This window comes from Zootoca vivipara, chromosome 3 (assembly GCF_963506605.1).
Source record: "Zootoca vivipara chromosome 3, rZooViv1.1, whole genome shotgun sequence".
In the NCBI taxonomy this organism is placed as follows: Eukaryota; Metazoa; Chordata; class Lepidosauria; order Squamata; family Lacertidae; genus Zootoca; species Zootoca vivipara.
Window position 1 is genome coordinate 23,868,565 of NC_083278.1, and position 17,762 is coordinate 23,886,326.

Consider the following 17,762-nt stretch of genomic DNA (forward strand, 5'->3'; position numbering starts at 1 on the left):
GGTGCCCTAGGCTTTACTTTTTGAAATATGGCAACCTTACCAAGTGAAGAGTTCAATTTCCACATGATCTAGATGCCCCTGAAGCCTTGTTCATGTCTGTGCACTGTTGAAGCCAGACAAGAATGCCATTAACTCAACTGCCCAATTGGAAAATGTGTGCCTGGTTACCTGTAATTAGTGATATTGCCCTATGTCAACAGGGCACACCTTTGTCGTGCACTGACAAACTGACATGCAAGCGGATTCATTTAAATAATTACCCATGACTCTTAAGAAAAATGTGACCTGTTTATTGTAACTGAGAAGCATTCATAACAGTGCAAACAATTCTTTGGTAGATTTATTTAGTACAATAAAAATAACTAAGACTTCACTTTTGGTAGGAGTTTTTTTTTAAAAAAGTAAATAAATATGGAACAATTGCAACTGAAGAAATACTGAGAAAAATGATCATTCGGCCATTGGCCACTGTCTTAAAATGTTACATAGCTTTTATCAGCAGAAAATGTAAAAAGAAAAAGAGAAACATATTCATTTGTACAATGTTTGAATTTTTTAAAAAATAAAAAAATTAGAATGAGACCTATTTCCTAATCCAGTTTACCACCAGAGGTGTAGTGGTAATAAATGCTGGAATCTGTATAATTTTACATACTAATTTAGCAAATACTGATTAGATATCTGCTTTATTTAACAAGGGAAAACAGAGGTATATTTGGTTAATGAATACATGGAAATACTAAAGTGGCTGACACTACAATTGTATACAGAAGTAGGACCCCTTGAATTTAATGGGGCTGACTCTCAGGTATGTGGTTATAGCATTACAACCTAAAATACCTGAACAGGTTTTTTTCCCCTCCCCTCTTTTAAAACAATACAGCATTAAAAATTAAGGGTGATTGGTAACATTTAAAAACTTCCACTAGTCACCAATATGCTTGTTATAGTTATAGCCCTTGTTTCGAAATCTGTCCAAGTTTGTAGGAATTTTAGATAGCAGCTTGGAAAGCACAGTTGGCATCTGGATTTTCAATAAAACAAAATATTTTCGAGCACTGAAAGACCTTAAGAATTTAACCCCAAATTTAAATATAACACATAAAAATAGGTATTTTGCTGTAATGGCAAAAAGCCAAATATTTGTGTATGAAATTGCCTCACAGTGCAATCTTGTGCATGTTTACTCAGAAGTAAGTCCCACTGTGTTTCATGGAGTCTTCTTAGACTGCCATCCCATCCCAACCCCGTTAGTGGTTTAGGATAGAGTGCAGCGCTCTGTCCACTAATGTGTGTATGTCCATTTGTAGTAGAGGTTGGTATGCTGCCAATAAGTCCTGAAACAGGGAATTTCAAAGCAAGGTGCCAGAAGCTTTGAATCTTTGGGATCCAAAGCCTGCAGAACCCTCAGCAGCCTAGTTTTAAGCTCCTCGGCTATTCCAGCCTTGGCAGTGGAACAGCAAAAAATGTTTTTAAAAAACCCCATCTTCAGCTTTCCATCCTGGCTGGTAGGAGCTGGCAGGGCTTTGGCCCTCAGGCTCCTATTGTCCCTGGTCTGGTTAGGATTGCTCTGTAAGTGTATTTAGGATTGCAATCATGATGTTGTATGCACTCCTGACACATTTTGCTTAACACCACCACAGTTGCTGTCTCCACCAAACAGGTTTCTTGGCTAATTTGGTGATGCACAATATGATAGATAGCGAATGATTTATGCAAGGGAGCTGATGTACCATAATATTATTAGACTACCTTTATTTGATGCACTACTGTGTTATCAAACAAAATTATTAAGCAAGTTGAAAAGGTTCCTGTATTTGCCTCCTCTCCTCCTTTTTGTTATGGCATTGCTTTTTTAGTCCCTGATCCTTAAATCCTAATGATTTAACTTGGCAATAAGTGACTAGCATTAGTTAGCAGAGAGAGTCAGAGAGTCAGGACTTGAAGAACACTGCTATATTCCAGGGAATTAAGATTTGTTTTCTGGATAAGCACCATTTAAGAAGCCAAACATGTCTGTCAAATGAGGTGTGAGAGTTTTCCTTCACTGTATGTAATAATAAAGGTAAAGGGACCCCTGACCATTAGGTCCAGTCGTGACCGACTCTGGGGTTGCGCACTCATCTCGCATTATTGACCGAGGGAGCCGGCGTATAGCTTCCAGGTCATGTGGCCAGCATGACAAAGCCGCTTCTGGCAAACCAGAGCAGCACATGGAAACGCCGTTTACCTTCCCGCTGGAGCGGTTCCTATTTATCTACTTGCATTTTGACGTGCTTTCGAACTGCTAGGTTGGCAGGAGCTGGGACCGAGCAACGGGAGCTCACCCCGTCGCAGGGATTCGAACCACCGACCTTCTGATCAGCAAGCCCTAGGCTCAGTGGTTTAACCACAGCGCCACCTGGGTCCCAGACATGTTGGTTATAAAGAGGCAAAGTTGAAAATACAAAGGTAAACAATGGCGAGTTAATGTAGACATACATTTGACAGTGCTTTTGTTTTACCTCTTAACTGGGCACACAGATTCACAAAAAAGGTAATCATTAACATGATTTTGTCACAAGGGCTATGGGAGTGGGGAAACAGGCACTATGCATTATGAAAAAAACCTTAAATGAAACCATATTTTTAAAATAAAGTTGGTAAAGGAATAGCTAATCCCTATTCGGTAAGCCTTCTATTGGATGGGTTTTCCACAAATCACAGTACGGCTTAGGAACACATCTACAGGAGCAAGTTTTTAGAACAATTCAGTAGGTGTCATTTAGTGCTCTTCACTAAACTCTGTTTCATTATAATATCTCCACCCCTCTAGTTTAAATGGGCCTGCCCTTTTCTATTCACACAGCTTTGTTTTTACTTTCACATTCCATGACAATACCATGGAATACCATACTAGAGGATATAAGAGGATGTGTAGACTGTACCCTTGAGAAATAAGATGCTGGGGAACGATACACTTTTTAACCACCACACAAAGAGGCAGAAATATGACGGATGAAGCTTTCACAATCCTTGCACCTTGATTCCAAGATAATCCAAACTCATTGATAGGCAGCTGTTAAAAGGGAAAGGAGTCTCCCTGGGAAGAAGACATGTGGCAGCTTCAGGCACAATGCAGAACCTAAATCGAGAGCGAATCTGACATAGGTCTGATTCTTTGGGTGGGGGGAAGGGATGCCCATTCAGCTATGCTTTTTTAAGAGCAAAATGACTGCAAAATTAGAGGACATCATATTAAAAACAAAAGGTTGCAGCATGGAGGGCTTCTGTTCACTCTTCTGTCAGTTAGACATGCCCCCCCCCTTACAAAATTCCCATTTTATTTCCTCTTGCACATGATTTTTCTCCTACTACAACAGGAATTTAGTATTCTGTGGCAAGTGAGCAATGCACAGACCTCATTGGGCACGTCTTTGCCTCACATCCCAATTTCAGGGATTTCCTCTTAATATTTGTGTATGTCTCCAAACCTTGGGAATCCTCCAAGCCAGCTAATCTCTCTCTCTCTCCCTCTCATGTGCGGTGCCATTTTCACAATATAAGCTACAACATTTGCGTCCTAGCATCAGAAATTAGAGAGAATTATATCTGTTAGAGCTCACCAAAGTTCAGTCCTTGCATCCATTCAAGCAGCAGCAGAGGATATATGAAGTATGCCAGGGGAAAGGAATCTTGAACAGGTGGAAATGTTACCACTGAGTAACTACTATACAGATAATCTCTATATGCAGGGCTTCCCCCCCCCCCAGCTGGAACTCAAGTTCCAGCACCTCTCAGGTGGGTGCCATTTTAAGAGAACAAGGTGAGTTCATGGTGAGTTCTGGCACCTCTTTTTCTAGAAAAAAATATCCCAAGCACTAAGGGAGACAGGGTTCCAGATGGGATGATGGTACTTTTGGAAATCTGAGTTCTAGAATGTATTTCCCCACCCCTAGAAATTAAGCTCTGATAAGAGGATTTGCTATTACTGTGCTGCTTCAGTGTCCTTTGGTTTGCAGTGCTGGAGGGCGTAGGGCATTTTATCCCGTCTATTAGATTAGATAAGTAGTAGAAACAGCCCTCTATGGTCCAATCCAAACAATATTTTCTCAAGGGCAAACATTGCAAATGAGGCCAGAAGGGTGCAGAAAAATCAGGTAAGTCCTAGCTCAGGTTTAGCTCATTGTGCAGTAGTCAGAGCAGCCTTTTTGTTGTTGTTATTGCTGTTGTCTTACAGCAGTGCTTTTTCTTTCACGAGTACACTGACTTTTGAATTACGTTACACAGTGCAAGGCTGAACACATATTTTATGCCTATGATTTCTAATCATCTAGGTATTGTACAGAGAAATAAAGAAGGGCAACTGTGGACAGTGGATAGGACAGATTATTAATACTGCAAAGAGGTGTGGGAGAAAACCGCAGCAAAATTTGTGTTCTCCACACTCACCATCCTTTAGAATTGGCACTGCCACAGAATATTGAGTAAATACTGAGTGAATGCTGTAAAGACATGATGTGAGTGGCTAAATAAGTAGACTATGGGTCTCAGAAAGACCTTAAACTAGCTCCATCAAGGTATTTGATAGAAGGCAAGCTAGACTATCAACACTGGGCCAGACAGTATTTTAAAAACAAAAGCTGTGGCCCTCTTCATCCTAATAAATGGCTCCTGACTTCCTTTCGCCAGTGTATGAAGAAATAAAAGCCAGTCTAATAAGACTCAAAACCACTTGACAAAGGAGCCTTTAAAAAGTAGCACCAAGTTTTCAGTTTGTTGAACCTGAGAAGATTGTCCTGTCCTGTCTTGTGTATTCCCTTTCAATACTTTTACACTGTGGTTTTTCAGTGGGCAAGCATGTAAAATAATACATTTTCTTACATTGTTACACCATCATTTGAATGCTGTCCTGCAAGCGTCCTGTTGTGGTTTTATGCCTAATGTTACCTGTATTTTGCCATCAGCAGATATCCATATGACTTGTATTGTGACCATTGCAAAGCAGGCTTAGAGCTTATTCTCCTTGCTAACAGTTTGTTTTAAGCAGACAGGACAGCAAACTCCTTTAAGCTTCACAGGTGTTGCACAGTCGTTCGGTGGACACGATTCCACGTAACAGGTTATCTGGCCAACCTGTGTTAGGGAAATTATAGCAACAGCTAAGCACACATCCTAATAAAGTGTTCAATAGTCAGTGACATTATTCAGCAAATATCCCCCCACAACTGGCATTATGCCATGAGCTACTAACCAGAAACCCAGGGAAGATCACTAATTTGATCAGTTTTCTACCACAGAACCCACACTTAATCTAATGGTTATTAATGTCAGCCCTGTTTAAATTTATTGTCCCTAAACCACACTTCGATGTATGGTATGAGACTCTCTTCAGTCCAATGGACAGAGATAATAGCTAGCTTATCCTGAAAAATCTTCAAGAGTTTGAATTGTATGAATTGTGTAATTTTAGTTGAATTGGAAGAAATTTGAGGAATTTTCTTCTGCACTGTTTATTCAGTAATCTGCATTACTAGATTTCACTAGTTTTGGGAAGGGGTAGGAAACAGGACCCCTCTAGCCAGGCCATACACACCCACCCACACCACACTAGCAAATTTCAACCATGCCTTTGGTTTCTGAAACATTAGCAGGCATCGCTCAAAACATTTTACAGCTGTAAGAAATAAGGGCTGGCTCTTCAAAATAAAACAAAGCTGGGATTCTTAGGAAGCCAATTTCTGTGCCCATTTCCATACTGTTCTGGCAGTAGCTCGTTTGGTAAGAAGACAAGCCAGTAGACTGAGTGAACAGAAGCATGTCTTCCTGGCAGTGAAATCTGTTGAGGCCAAAACAGCAATCAGAGTTCCAGCTGTATTCATGATTCACTCCTGCATGCACAAATCACTTCTTCAGTTTGCAAGTGCAAAAATTGCAACGGCAGTTACCTTTATTTACAATTGAGCACACTGCAACATCAGTATGACGTTGCAACCCTATTCGTGCTTACTTGGGAATATGCCCCATGTCTACGTAAGTGTGGAGACGCCATGTTAAAACTATGAAAATGAATATTCTGATTACTCACTTTGCATTCGCATGTGGTGCACGGGTCTTTTTTCCAGGTTTCATTACTGGAATAAGATTTACCCTTTTCGTCAGTGCATTCAGTTCTACTGAGCCGTGATTCAAGTTTCTTTATCTGAAGAAAAGCAGGAAATCCTTGTTTAGCTATCTGTATACTAAAAGCGTTCCCATTACCTTTTGTATGCAAGCCAGTAAAACACAGAAACACTCAAGTACTCAAATTGTATCTTGTTTGTTTTTACTGAGAGATGCAATCCAATAGGGTTCCTGGCTGGTTGTTGAGGCTGAAGGATGCATTCAATGTCACATTTCATTTGACTGTCAAAAAGTTCTGCTACTGGAGGGAATGGGGTCAAGCAGAAGTCTGGTAGTTTCCAAAAGTGGGTACAGTGGTACCTCGACATCCGAATGCCTCAACTTCCGAAGGTTTTGACTTACGAAGTTGGCAAACCCGGAAGTCTTTTCACCGTGTGCGCATTCTGCGGCTGTGCAGAAGCGCAAAATCGCGCTTCGCACATGCACAAAACAGACGCTTCGACAACCGAAGGATTCGACTTACTAAGAGCACCGCAGAACAGATCGCCTTCGTAAGTCGAGGTACCACTGTATTTCTGGTTTGTGACCGTAATAAATCAATTTATTCATTCAAAGTGGGTGGTACTGCCTCCTGGAGGGCAGTGGGGTTACCTAAGGGGGGGGCCTCTAAGAGGCAAGGGGGGCAGTAAGAGGTGTAAATGACTATGATATTTTAAAAACCTGGTATTACCAGGTCAAGTTCATCAATTTTGTTAGGCCCAAGATTTGCTGCTTGTTGATTGCATGTATTCACACATGAAAGGGCATGTGTGTGTGATCGAGGATGTGTGCTAATAGTCCTACTCACTTCAAGCGATGGAAGCCAAGAGATGGATTTGAGATGTCCAGTGTTGAGCACAATGAAGTTACATATTTATTGTATGTATATCCAGCTTTCATTATGAGGCGCTCAAGGCAACATCATAGTTCTCCCCCACTCTCACAATAGCCGTGTGGGAATCCTCCTCTCTCTCTATTTGCACTTCTCTGTATCTCAGCTACAAGTGCTAGTCTTAATGCACAAGTGTTCCTTCTCTCTCTCTCTCTCTCTCTCTCTCTCTCTCTCTCTCTCTCTCTCTCTCTCTCTCTCACACACACACACACACACACACACACACACACACACACACACAACTATGCAAATGGATTTTAAGAATGCTTCCACTGCCACAAGGATTCCTTCAATGAGTGGAAGGGCCTTTAAACCAGCGGCGGGAAACTGTTTCAACCCATTACATGCACTCTTTTATACGATGAGCAGGAAGCTTAAGACAGTGACTCTCCACCCACTTACCTGGGTGTAAGCCCACTGGACTCATGAGACTTATTTCTGATCAGACATGTATGGGGATTCTACTGCTGAAACACTTTCTGTACCACACAGTCTAATATTATCTGAATAGCCTTTTTTATGTTCACCTGTTTTCTGAGGTCTGTGATAGTTTTTTGCATGTCACCAACAAATTCTTTGAAGTCATTCATGACGGGTGCTTTCTTGCGCACGTCGAAGGATGAGATGGTAAGGTTAGAAAATTTATTCTCCCTCGCAGAACTGCAACGACAAAAAGTTAAGCAGTATATTAAGCAGGAGGGGCAACCCATTTCTTTTTTGAAATGTATACGTTTCTATAAAGAAGGTTAGTTTACGAGTATGCTTATGCTGTACAAATTAGGCTTAGGTGTTTCAATCCCTTGCAAACACACAATGGAGGATCTAGCAATGGCAGAAAAAAATTGGGAACTTTCCACAACGGTAATAATTTCCAATGGTGACTCTTCGGTGCTGAATGAGATGCAGAGTTGATATAGTCATTTAAAAGTTCTTAGACTCCACATAGTGAAGACCAGATGGCAACTGCTTTCTCCTCAAGATGTTTTTTGAAATAGGTGTTGCTGCTGTAACAGAATTCTTTCATGTTGTGAAACTTGGCATAAACTTTACCGCATGCAGGGGGGGGGGAGAATATGCTGATTGGCAGGTGTTCCCTTTATTGAGCTTTACATTCTGCAGACTTAAAATAAAAGCCAGTAATACAGTCCAAAAAAATCAGTACGGCTAGCAGCTTCCCCCCCCCTCTAATAAATTGCTTTAATCCTCTCTCTCCCCCATGTTACTTGAGATAAGGATGAGAAAGCCAGCCAAGATCAGGGAAGAGAATGCAGATTTAAAAGTATACAGCAACAAGTGAACACATGCATTATTATTCTCCAGTGAATAAAATGTGACCTACATAGCAGAATTACTTTTTCCTCTTCCAACAGAATCTCAGTTTTACTTATGAAGAAAACTTAAGCAACACTTAATGAAAGCAGGAGAGATCGGCGCTGAAGGGGAAAACAGCACAGTGTGGGGTTCAGGCCTAACATCCCCATTGTACTTGTATGCTAAAAACTGACCCCTTTGTATTGTAGGAGGGTTGGAGAAGAAGAGCATAGGCTTGAAACAGTCTGAAAAGGTCGACCAGTTGTTTCAGCCAAGTAAGCATTACTCACCATGTCTTTACACTTCACCATGGAAAGATGTTACATCATTAAGGTGTAAATAATAATAATAATAATAATAATAATAATAATAATAATAATAATATATTATTATTATTATTATTTATACCCCGCCCATCTGGCCAGGTTCCCCCAGCCACTCTGGGTGGCTTCCAACAAAATATTAAAATACAGATTAATGAACCTGTTATTATTTAGAAGATATATGGATATTTAAGTATAATTTTATATTCCCACTCACAGAACAGTGTATCCTGGAAACAGCCGAGCAGGAATTTCTAATGTGCAGATGCATATTTGCTTCTAAAAATAATAATCAATACAACTAAGAACTTGAACTCTTTCCATCTCTTTGCAGCTGATGGAAGTATATAAAACAGTAGCATTTAAATGGCAAAAACCAGGGTTGGTTGTTTTTTTGGTGCATTCTTGGTCTTCCCTGTTTTAGTTAATAAAAGTGTCAATTATTTAATACAGGTATCCCCAAACTTCGGCCCTCCAGATGTTTTGGACTACAATTCCCATCATCCCTGACCACTGGTCTTGTTAGCTAGGGGTCATGGGAGTTGTAGGCCAAAACATCTGGGGGGCCGCAGTTTGGGGGTGCCTGATTTAATAGTATTTTTATTAGATGTTAAGAAGTGCATTATAATAACCCTTGTTTATTGTTGTTTCATAGTGCTGAAACATGCACAGTCCCCCCCCCATTTTTCTTACCTTTGCATTTTTTTTAAAAAAAAATGCCTCTCACTGGAAATAAGCATGTGTTAAAAGGGTGACTCATAAACAAATGGAAGATTAAAGACTTGGTGATTATCCTGGACAATAGTTTAAACTATAAACTATGAAACAACACTAGCAAACATTTGTACTGGCTAATTTCCAAGCATTGTATCCCATTACAGGTTTTGCAAGCAACAGACTATTTTACAAATCTGAGACTGTTACAGTGTGTACTACACATATTTTTAAGCATCTCTCCCACCTACCATGCAACCATAGCCAAAATGACAGGAACCATACACTTCAACTTCCTAAGATATTTACATCATGCTTGCATCCTCCTGCTCAGGGAAAAAAACCAGGAGGAGAGAAGGAAAGGACAAAAGGTAATTTAGGAGTATTGTTGATGCAACTCATAAATTACTTTGACTATGGACTGAAGGCATGATGTCATAGTCCTAGGAAGGCCCATTATCATCCTAGGTGGACAAAAGTACACTTGGATTAGCAAAGCTGTTCAGGATATTTATGATTAAAAGCCCTGTACATTAGTAAGTACAGGGGGCGCTGTGGGTTAAGCCACAGAGCCTAGGGCTTGCCAATCAGAAAGGTCGGAGGTTCGAATCCCTGTGATGGGGTGAGCTCCTGTTGTTCGGTCCCTGCTCCTGCCAACCTAGCAGTTCGAAAGCACGTCAAAGTGCAAGTAGATAAATAGGTACCGCTCCGGCGGGAAGGTAAACGGCGTTTCTGTGCACTGCTCTGGTTTGCCAGAAGCGGCTTAGTCATGCTGGCCACATGACCCGGAAGCTGTACGCCGGCTCCCTTGGCCAGTAAAGCGAGATGAGTGCCGCAACCCGAGACATCCGCGACTGGACCTAATGGTCAGGGGTCCCTTTACCTTTACATTAGTAGGACATACAAGATTCTTTAAAAATAAGTGTTATTCGCTTTAGAACTGGGATTGTATTATTTAAAGAATCCAATAATTCTGTTCCTAACATGATATTCTGACATGTTTATGGCTTCCCCAGATATCTCCCTCGTAAGATGCTATGGATAACTAGAGCCGAGTGTCATCAGCATACTGATGGTACCTAGGCCTAAAACACCTAATGACCGCTCCTAATGGCTTCTTGAAGATATTAAACAGCACTGGAGATAATAATACACCTTTGTTGTATGATTCACAATCCACTTGGTCTTATCAAAATGATTTTGAATGATAGCCTGGCACTCAGTGCATGAATCTCAGGAAGGATAGCCACCCATTAAAAATACAACAGCACAAAAAATGACAGCATTTTGGATCACACAAGGCAATCTGAATAACCATGTATTTGCCCCAAATTCTTTTTCCTATGTAAGATAAAACAAATCTGAATGATTGCTTGTGATGCAGTAGCCAAGAAAGAGTTCTTTCTAAAGCTATTTAATTACGAAGCACTTGAAATAACAGGAATGCAACTTTTGGAAATGAGTAAGACATACGACCTCCTAGCTGATAAGATAGGGCCACATTCCTAAAATTCATGTGCTGAAGGACAAAAGTAAATAGACTTGCAGCTGAATGTTTGGGAGGTGTCCAAAGACTTCTGTGCCTCAGTAATAACATGCATGTTTATATATTGTAATTTTAAAAAATAAATAAAACCTTTACCTTGTTTTTGACATTTTCATGTGCTTTGATGGCTTGTCTTCACGGAAACTGAAATCAAGAGAACGTCTTCCTCGAAAGTGGTAAGAGAATGCATTGAATTGTCCTCTAGTTCTACAGTCTGAAATTAAACAGAATGTTATGGGGTTTATGAACAAGTTTTCGGATTTTAAAGACATGTATTGTGCCCAGTAAACTGTAAGTGGCTTTTTTGGCTTGGAAAACTGTATGGAAAAGCTCAAAATAACCTCTTCCCCAAAATCTTTTAGTGAAGTATCAGGTACCTCTGTGAGAGACATACACAGAGAGAAACTTCACTCATGGTGAAATTAAATATCTACAGGTAGTTTGATTATACATTAGAGGCGGAGGTAGGCAGCTGTTTGCAGGTGCTATATACTTTACCCCTTAAGAGATGGGAAGACGGGGTGGTGAATAGTATGGGAACTCATAGCTGCGCATTAGGGTTGTGGAAAGCTTTCCTACAGTAGATTTGCTGGCTGAGAGTGGAAGAGAATGTTAGAAATGTGCTATTTACTGCTGAGAGAGGAGGTTTGTTCATCAAAGTTCTCTGCCTGAAAGGTTTGAACAGATTCCTTTTTCAGGGGGCATCACTATGCAGATCTGTGGTTTGAGGTGGTTGGCTTATGTTGATGCTTTAAGAAGGGCAAGAAAGATGAAATATTAATCACTTTTGAGAGAGACACACACAGGAAGAGAAACTACTTTGCTTACCAGATTAAAACAGTAATTCTGTGGTTTGTCAAACAAGTATTTGGGTTTTGTTAGAGGAAGAGCCACTTTGCTTTTATTACACTGCTTTACTACTTGTTAAATGTTCCAGGAAGAGGTACATTTCAGTAACAAATATAATTTAAAATCTAACCTGGAAAAGTATTTAAGAGCAAGGAAAACAAAAAGAGATACATTCTATTATGTAGTGTTGCAATAATAAAGACTCAATAAAAAGGCCAGCTTTTTATAGTATACACCTTGGCCAAACTCTCAAATTTTGATTGAAAAGTGCTTGTTTACAGAATAGGAGCAATGTTTCTCCTTTCAGTATATAGAGGAACAATGTCTGTAAGTGTAATGGCCTCTTTTTCCTTAAAGCTTCCATTAGCTGTCGAGGAAGAAAGGGATACAATGGGAACAAATTTGGAATTGGGAGAGCCAGAAATATAAATACCCATGGTTTGAAGATCCCCACTCCCTTTAGAGCAGGGTCTAGGGCCCTCCAAATTCAGCTGCAGCTCAAAGTTGGCCTCAGCTAGTGTCAACCTTGCCGGTTCTTCCTACAGCTTCCTAAACCAACAAAAATCTTAATCTTTAGGAGAGGGGTAACCAGCTGTGGTGAAGGTTCACTAGAGACAATAGAGGCACTAGTTACCTTTTCTTATTGGGCAATGGAGGTCCAGATCATGTTGAGGACTGTTATTCCCATTGGGGCTCATGGGATTTACATTTCTTTCTGCCTCCAAAAGTGAAGGGGTGGGGCAGGAGGAGACTACAAGCTTCATGCATGCCAACTAAAATTCCAGTGCAGAAGAGACAAAAAGTCTTGTCTTGTTCCTAGTGAGCTTTCACAACTACAACTACAACTTCCTCTCCTTCCCAACTGCTGTTACTGATTTGTCTGGGAAAGGGCCAGGGGGAATAGAGGAGGATGACTGCCTAAGGGAGAGAGAAGGATAAACTTTACTGTAAACAGTGCTAGCCATAGTCTTCTCTTGAGGAGAGCAGATGAGGTTCAGGCAAAGTGAGACAATGCTACAGTCAAACTGAAGATGTATCAACCATTATGAATATGATGTCCAGGTTTTGCCAAATATGGACCACTCAAGCACAGTGCTTAAGAAATACTTGTCTATCACATGGATCAGGCATCCCCACACTGCGGCCCTCCAGATGTTTTGGCCTACAACTCCCATGATCCCTAGCTAACAGGACCAGTGGTCGGGGAAGATGAGAATTGTAGTCCAAAACATTTGGAGGGCCGAAGTTTGGGGATGCCTGACATGGATACTCCATCTTTCTTCAAATGTCCTTATTGGGGAAGGAGGGCATGCAGGAGTATTTTACTTTTCATCCTTTCTCACCAGCCTTTTAAGATTGGGTTAGAATGATCATTCCAGGGGGAGAATGTTCACTTCTCAAAGATCTCCCGACAGGGCAGGGATTTGAACCCATGTCCCTAGTTCAATTTTAAGAAGTTTTGCGCTATGCTCCCACATTCAGCAGGGTTTGTGCAAGAAGAACTAAAAGCCTTAGAACATCTAAACCAGGCATCCCCAAACTTCGGCCCTCCAGATGTTTTGGACTACAATTCCCATCATCCCTGACCATAGCTGCCAAGTTATCCCTTTTTTAAAGGGAAATTCCCTTATGCTGAATAGGCTTCCTCGTGAGAAAAGGGAAAACTTGGCAGCTATGTTCCTGACTACTGGTCCTGTTAGCTAGGGATCATGGGAGTTGTAGGCCAAAACATCTGGAGGGCCGCAGTTTGGGGATGCTTGATCTAAACAGTTGCTTTGGGAAAGGAACTTGATAACTTATTTTCCTCAACTTGTTTCCCTGCCTAATATCAGTGAAGTTATTTCAGAGGTCCAGAGGGTGGCAACACAAGAACAGCCCTTTACTGTGGTGGCTCCTCTGCTGTAGAATGCTTGCCCCAGGGAGGCTCGCTTGGTGCCATTATTATATAGCTTTCAGCACCAGGCAAAAACTTACCTCTATAACCAGGCCTTTGACCATTAACTATCTGTAGCCTTTTGGAAGTGGAGGGGTGTTTTTAATGTATCTATGTGGGGCTATTATTATTACCTTTTCAGAATAATTTCAAAGTGTAGTTGTCTACCTACCTTCACAGCAATCTTGCCACATCCTGAGATCTACTTTAGGAATTTCATCGCAGCTTCCATATCCATGTGGGAACTCAGCCACGCGGAAAACATCACGTTGCACTCTGGTTATGTTGTCGCCATTATCACATAGAATTCTGGCAAGGGATGCCTGCTTGATCTGAGTCAACTGCGATGGAGTAAACACACCTGGATTCTCATGCCATAACCTATAGTCTCACATAAAGTAAGAATAAATTATTAGACAAATCTCAATTTAAAAAAATGAAGGGTAGAACATTCCATCGGAAGATGGGATTAAACTCTGCGCAATTAAGTTGTTGCATGCATGGAACAAGGTATGCTTGCACAATGGGACTCCACCTCCATGAATCACCGCCGCCTGATGGCAAGTATTTCTTAGCTCACCTGCCATTTCGACCCTTAAATGAAAACCCAATGTCAATACCGGTATATTAAAATACTCCAGTAAACTGCTTTTAGAAGTGGAAACAGGATGCTGTACAGCTCAGCCAGAGCAGATTTAAAGAGAGGTATCCGGGTGGCCAAAGAGGCGTACAGACAGCGGCTGGGGGATCACCTACAGAGTAATAACACCAGGCAGGTGTGGCAAGGTGTACAGAAACTGACGGGGCAAAAATCCAAAGATTCCTTGGTGGACGAGGGAGGGGCATCCCTCGCAGAGGAGTTGAATGTCTTTTTTGCCCGCTTTGAAGCAACATCTGCAGCAACACCTGTGGAGTCTAGGCCACCATCACCACCGTCGCCATCATCGGTGCAAAGGAATGTGGTATTCAAAGTGGAGGAAGGAGAGATGAGGAAGGTGCTGAAGGGAATCAACTCAAGGAAGGCTACAGGGCCAGATGGAGTAGCTGGAAGAGTCTTGAGAGACTGCGCAGACCAACTAGCAGGAGTCTTCACTGGGATTTTAAATCGATCCCTAGCCCAGGCTACTGTCCCATCTTGCTTGAAGTCCTCTATTATTGTTCCAGTACCAAAAAAATCCAATCTGGAGAATCCGAATGACTTTCGTCCAGTAGCACTTACACCCATAATTATGAAGTGCTTTGAAAAGCTGGTACGAAATTATGTCATTGCCTGCCTACCAGAGGGATTGGACACATTCCAATTTGCCTACAAAATGAAAAGATCAACAGAGGATGCCGTGGCGATTGCCCTCCAAGCTGTTCTTGCACATTTGGAGCAGCGGGGGAGCTACACCAGACTGCTTTTTGTAGATTTCAGCTCGGCATTCAATACCATTCTACCGCGACGTCTGATAACTAAATTGGGAAATCTGGGGCTCCTGCTATCACTCTGTGGGTGGATACTGGACTTTCTCTCAGATCGCTCCCAGAGGGTCCGGTTGGGCCCTTATACGTCTAACATGCTTAGGACTAACACAGGAACACCACAAGGATGCATGCTTAGTCCGCTCCTTTATACTCTTTATACGTATGATTGTGTCGCTGCCCACCCTAGAAATAGGGACGTCAAATTTGCAGATGACACAACCGTGATCGGGCTCATCTCTGATAAGGAGGGTGAAACTGAGTATAGAGATGAGGTGGAGCGGCTCACAGAGTGGTGCAGAGTCAACAACTTGCTCATAAATACAAAGAAAACTAAGGAGCTTGTGGTGGACTTTAGGAGACAGAAGAACGAGGTCCAGCCACTTTTGATTGACGGAATAAGTGTGGAGAGGGTAACAACGTTTAGATTTCTAGGCATTGAGTTACAGGAGGATCTGTCCTGGAGTGTTAATACGAGGGGGCTTGTGAAGAAGGCGCAGCAGAGACTGTATTTTTTGAGAATTTTAAGGAAAAACCATCTTCCACAAAAGCTGCTGCTTGCCTTCTATCACTGTGCCATACAGAGCGTGCTCACGTACGGTTTATGTGTGTGGTACGGAAGCTGTACTTCCCAGGACAGAGCAGGGCTGTGTAGAATTATTAAAACAGCAGAGAGCAGTATTGGCTGCTCACTCACCACCTTAGAACAAATTTACACCACCAGGTGCCATAGAAAAGCACTAGATATATCAAGAGATCCAACGCACCCTGGTCACCATTTCTTTCAGCTCCTGCCATCGGGACGGAGATATAGAACAATGCAGGCAAGAACGAGCCGTCTCAGGAACAGTTTCTTCTCTAGAGCGATTTTGGCCTTAAATGGAAAGCCTGGACTTTGAAGTCATCTTATTTTACTTGTTATTTTGTATTATATTTACTGTTTTTAATTAGGTTTTTTATAATTTTGGATTATGCGGAATGCTTTATCGGAGTGGATGTAGCAACCGAGTAATTTCATTGTTCCCGCAAGGGGACAATGACAATAAAGATATCTTATAAAGATATCTTATCTTAAACCAGGACTAGTCTGTCCTATGAGAAGATAGGCAAATCGCCTTGAGGATTAAAATAACTGCAAAATGGTGGCCAGTTACTTACTGTTCTTTGTGAGACATACACTGAAATGAGCTCATAGTCTTGCAATAAAAACCCACTCCTGGTTTTACTTCCCTTCACTTATATGGTGGGAGAGGGGAGGCAAGCCCCATTTTTGGTGTTCCTATTGTTAAACAAGTCAGTCAGAGACCTGAGAAGCTGTGTTATACTGTTTAAGACAAGGGCTCTTTTTCTCAGCTGGAACTCAGTTCCAGCATCTCTCATGTGGGTGCCATTGCCATGATAAGGGAGGCGTTCATAGTGAGTTCCAGCACCTCTTTTTCTAAAAAAAAGCACTGTTAAGACCATGGCTAGGCAAACTAAGGCCCGGGGGCCAGATCTGGCCCAATCACCTTCTAAATCCGGCCAGTGGATGGTCCAGCAACCGGCGTGTTTTTACATGAGTAGAATGTGTGCTTTTATTTAAAATGCATCTCTGGGTCAGTGGGGCATAGGAATTCATTCATTATTATTTTTTCAAAATATAGTCCAGCCCCCCACAAGGTCTGAGGGACAGTGGACAGGCCCCCTGTTGAAAAAGTTTGCTGACCCCGGCTAAGACCATGGGTCCATAGCAGTGCCTGTCCAGGATGATTAGACAGGGGCCTTCTGATGCTATCTGGCAATGCCATAGATGGAATCTGGTGCTTCTGCATACAGAGCAAATTCTGAGATCTAACAGCAGATTCTGATCTATATTCTGCCTGCCTTTCAATTTCCCTGAACTTTGCCTCCCCCCGCGCACCAATTCCTACATTTTTACCACAGGGTACTCTTCCTCCTAGCCTGTTATGGTAACTGAAAGACTAAGTATAGTGGTGCCTCGCTAGACGAAATTAATTTGTTCCACGGGTATTTTCTTATAGCGAAAAATTCGTCTAGCGAATCCCATAGGAATGCATTGAAATTTTTTTGAAATTTTTTTTTTGCCCATAGGAACGCATTAATTGAATTTCAATTCATTCCTATGGGAAACCGCGATTCGCTAGACGAATTTTTCGTAAAACCCATTCGTCTAGCGAGGCAACCTCCGCTCGAAAAATCCTTTCGTTAAGCGAAAATTTCGTTAGGCAGGGCATTTGTTAAGCGAGGCACCACTGTATAAGAGAGAAAGAGGATACACAGCCACTATAGCTGATTACTGTTAAGATGGTAAAATTATTAATTTTGAATTATTATTATTTTTGTTTTCTACCAAAACTTACCTGTCCCCATCTCGGAGACGCTTAAACTGTGTGCTCAGGAGACACATCAGTGTTGGTCCCAATCTGCTACCAGGAATTAAATCTTCCACCATAAGAGCAGGAAACAAATCTATGTTCAGTGGTGAACCATATAACCTATTACAAGTAAGATGAATGATTGAGGATTTATAAAAATGAATTTCAAATATTGTTAAATTTCTCCATAAATATAATACCAGAGTTTATAAAT

The 17,762-nt window shown here is 41.5% G+C and overlaps 1 protein-coding gene across 3 annotated transcripts in view; it reads right to left on the reverse strand.

Moving 5' to 3' along the window:
- Positions 1–274: 274 nt before the first annotated feature.
- The window catches only part of PXDN (peroxidasin), a 79,632-nt gene continuing 62,144 nt past the window's right edge, over positions 275–17,762 (reverse strand). For 2 of the 3 annotated variants that reach the window (XM_035109922.2, XM_035109923.2), the window contains 6 exons: positions 17,534–17,668; positions 13,882–14,090; positions 11,024–11,141; positions 7,561–7,693; positions 6,068–6,181; positions 275–5,115 (listed from right to left, as the gene is read on the reverse strand). In XM_035109922.2, the coding sequence (XP_034965813.1) occupies positions 4,990–5,115; positions 6,068–6,181; positions 7,561–7,693; positions 11,024–11,141; positions 13,882–14,090; positions 17,534–17,668 (835 nt within the window). In that variant the 3' untranslated portion in view covers positions 275–4,989. Of the gene's footprint in view, positions 5,116–6,067; positions 6,182–7,560; positions 7,694–11,023; positions 11,142–11,558; positions 11,677–13,881; positions 14,091–17,533; positions 17,669–17,762 lie in introns of those variants that run through there. The other variant, XR_004692271.2, reaches the window with a different exon arrangement.